Source organism: Lathyrus oleraceus, chromosome 7 (genome assembly GCF_024323335.1).
Source record: "Lathyrus oleraceus cultivar Zhongwan6 chromosome 7, CAAS_Psat_ZW6_1.0, whole genome shotgun sequence".
In the NCBI taxonomy this organism is placed as follows: domain Eukaryota; kingdom Viridiplantae; phylum Streptophyta; class Magnoliopsida; order Fabales; family Fabaceae; genus Lathyrus; species Lathyrus oleraceus.
The window spans coordinates 144121041-144123795 of record NC_066585.1 but is presented as its reverse complement, the minus strand read 5'-3'; the positions used below and the strand labels follow the sequence as shown (position 1 = coordinate 144123795).

The window sequence follows — 2755 nt, the reverse complement described above, 5'->3', positions numbered from 1 at the left end:
ATGAAAAATTTAATGAACTACCTATCTATTAAAATAACATGCATACAAACTATCAATGTTGCCATTTACTTTAAATTTTTTTACACTTGCGAAAAGTAAAAATCGTAAAAACCTAATCTCCCAATTAATTCATCTTGCTTCAATCAAATTTTACCAAGTGTTAAGTTCCTATTTGATACTTTTTCAACTTTCACTTTTTCCTCCACTTCTCACTCTTTCACTCAGCATCTCATTCTTCTATCTTTTTTCAGTTTATTATTTTATCTTTTCTATCTAATTATTTTATCTTCTCCTAATTATTTTTAATAATTAAAATATTTAATTATAATATATGATTATCATATTAAATATTTATTGGTGTATGAATGTATACAACATTGACGTTTAGTTTAGTTTTTAAGATAAATTTAATTAATTTTATGTATTTATTATTATTACAGATATTAATTAATCTATTTTTAAATTTTAATAAAATTAAGACTTTCTTTTATGAAGTTAGATAATACTTAATAACCATACATATAATTTATTTCAAAGTTGACGGGGAAAATCCATTTTAGTTGAGTTTAAATTTAGGTTTGGTCTTCACCATTATAAAATATGAAAATGGATTGGACAATAGAGACATTTGTATCCACCTCGAATCTACTCCATTTATTTTATTATCTATATTATTATTTGATTTTGATAATTTAAAATATTAAATATGTGACCAATGTTTTAATATTTTAATATTTATTTATTATTTAAAATATTTAAAATGTATATATATGAAATTTTTTTCAGATAATTTTATTTTATTATTTATAATATAATATAATTTTAAAATTTTAAAATTAATTTTATTAAATGAATAATGAATGGTGACAGAACACAGATATTCAATCTGAATCTAGACCAAAAAAGAAAAATTGCTTAAAAATTTAAATTTAAGTTTGGGAAGGTAGACTGTCCCAATCTAGACCATTGTCATGCTTAATTACCATTCTTATACTATCACTTCATTAGACTCTAATTTCCTACCAACTAATATAGTCAACTTAACTAACAATTGACGTCTAAAATGATTATCATACTTAAAAGAACAAATATTGTTTATGGAGTAATTTCTTCCCTATGTGTAAAAAGTAAAAATATAAAAAAAAAATGAATGAAGGGAGTAAAGTAGTTAATAAGACGTCAGGTATATGTAAAATGGGTGTTCATTTGTAGGCACTATTTGTCTGTAGTTGAGTTTAGTTCTGTGTTTTTACGAGTCTCTCCCTATATAAACAAAACCCGCTACAAATATTAACACACTACAATTATACCGCTAATAATTCATCACCAAATCAGAGAGGAAAATGATGGAAAACAAGCGCACATTCGACTTGGTTTCAGACGACTCCGATCACCGATTCCGCCACTACAACATCCACAAAAACTGCTTCACAGATTCAAATAGCTTTGCGTACAGAAGAATCATGAATGAGTGGAAAGTCCTTGCAAAAGACCTCCCAGATTCCATCCACGTTAGAGTCTACGAACACCACGTCGATATACTCCGCGCCGTCATTGTCGGCTCCCCCGGTACACCCTACCAGGACGGTCTCTTCTTCTTCGACATCGCGCTCCCCAAAATTTACCCATTCAGACCACCAAAGATCCATTACATCTCATTCGGGTACCGACTCAACCCGAATCTCTACCCCGCCGGCACCGTTTGCTTAGGCATCCCCAAAACATGGAAGGTTAATACATTCAAGAGCTGGAGCCCAGCTAGGACTTTACTTAAGGTTTTACTTTCTATTCAAGCAATCGTTCTTAACGAGAAGCCACTCTTTAACGATCCTGCTTACCGTCTTTCTGATTACTCTCTTTTGGAATCCAAGGCACGTGCTTACAACGCATCCGTTTTCGTTCTCACGTGCTACTCCTCGGTTTGCCTCATTCGGAAACCACCTAAAAACCTCGAGGAGTTCGTTGAACAACACTTTCGCGATCGAGGGCATGTTCTTCTCGCCGCGTGTGAACATTACGGTTATAACAGCAGCAACAATAGCATGGCGGTTGTTGAAGTTACAGAGTCTTTTCAGGCGTCGTTACAGATTGTTTACCGGAATATGTACAAGAAGTTTCTAGAATGTGGCGCTTCCTTGGAGGGTTTCGTTGAAGAGTTGAAGGTGGAAAGACAAGTAAAAGGCAAAAGATCCAATGGTGTGAAAGGAATCTTAAAGAAAGCTACGGGGAAGATCCAACGAGCTTTGGGATGGTAGAAGAAAGCCAAGAAGGACACTATTGCTATTGTATTATCTTTTCACATGTTTTTGTATCACCTTTGAAAATGTTTTGATTATATCTAATTAAAATAAGATGTAATTTATTAAAAGTATAAGAAAAAATGGAAATAGTATAATTTGGTTTTAAATCTTATTTTTATAATTAAGTTCTTTTGTTAAATTATCATTAGTCAACAATTATCTGTCAATTGAAATATATTACATTATTACATTAGCGGACAAACAACATAATCATTAAATAATTAGTAGTTTTGATTTTTTTATTAATAAATTGATTATTGTAAAAATTAAGCTTTTTTTAAAACTTATTATTAGATATTAGATTATTCTAAAATTTTGCCTATAATTTCTTGAACATCATAAACATTAATCAATATCTACATAAAAAATAACTTCAATATCAATTTTCTTCTCTTTACTTTTGTTGCCTTAATCAATGGTTCATGTTGGTGTGATAGAAAAAAAATTGACAAATT

General features: G+C 30.2%; 1 protein-coding gene across 1 annotated transcript; it reads left to right on the top strand.

Annotated features, from left to right (window-relative positions):
- Positions 1–1282: 1282 nt before the first annotated feature.
- Positions 1283–2407, top strand: LOC127106416 (putative ubiquitin-conjugating enzyme E2 38). The gene has a single exon (XM_051043711.1). It carries the CDS (start codon positions 1344–1346, stop codon positions 2253–2255), a length of 912 nt encoding a protein of 303 aa, XP_050899668.1. The 5' UTR covers positions 1283–1343; the 3' UTR covers positions 2256–2407.
- Positions 2408–2755: the final 348 nt, after the last annotated feature.

What these genes read in the sequence shown, in the direction of transcription:
- LOC127106416 (XM_051043711.1), top strand. Translation starts at nt 1,344, where the DNA reads ATGATGGAAAACAAGCGCACATTCGACTTGGTTTCAGACGACTCCGAT.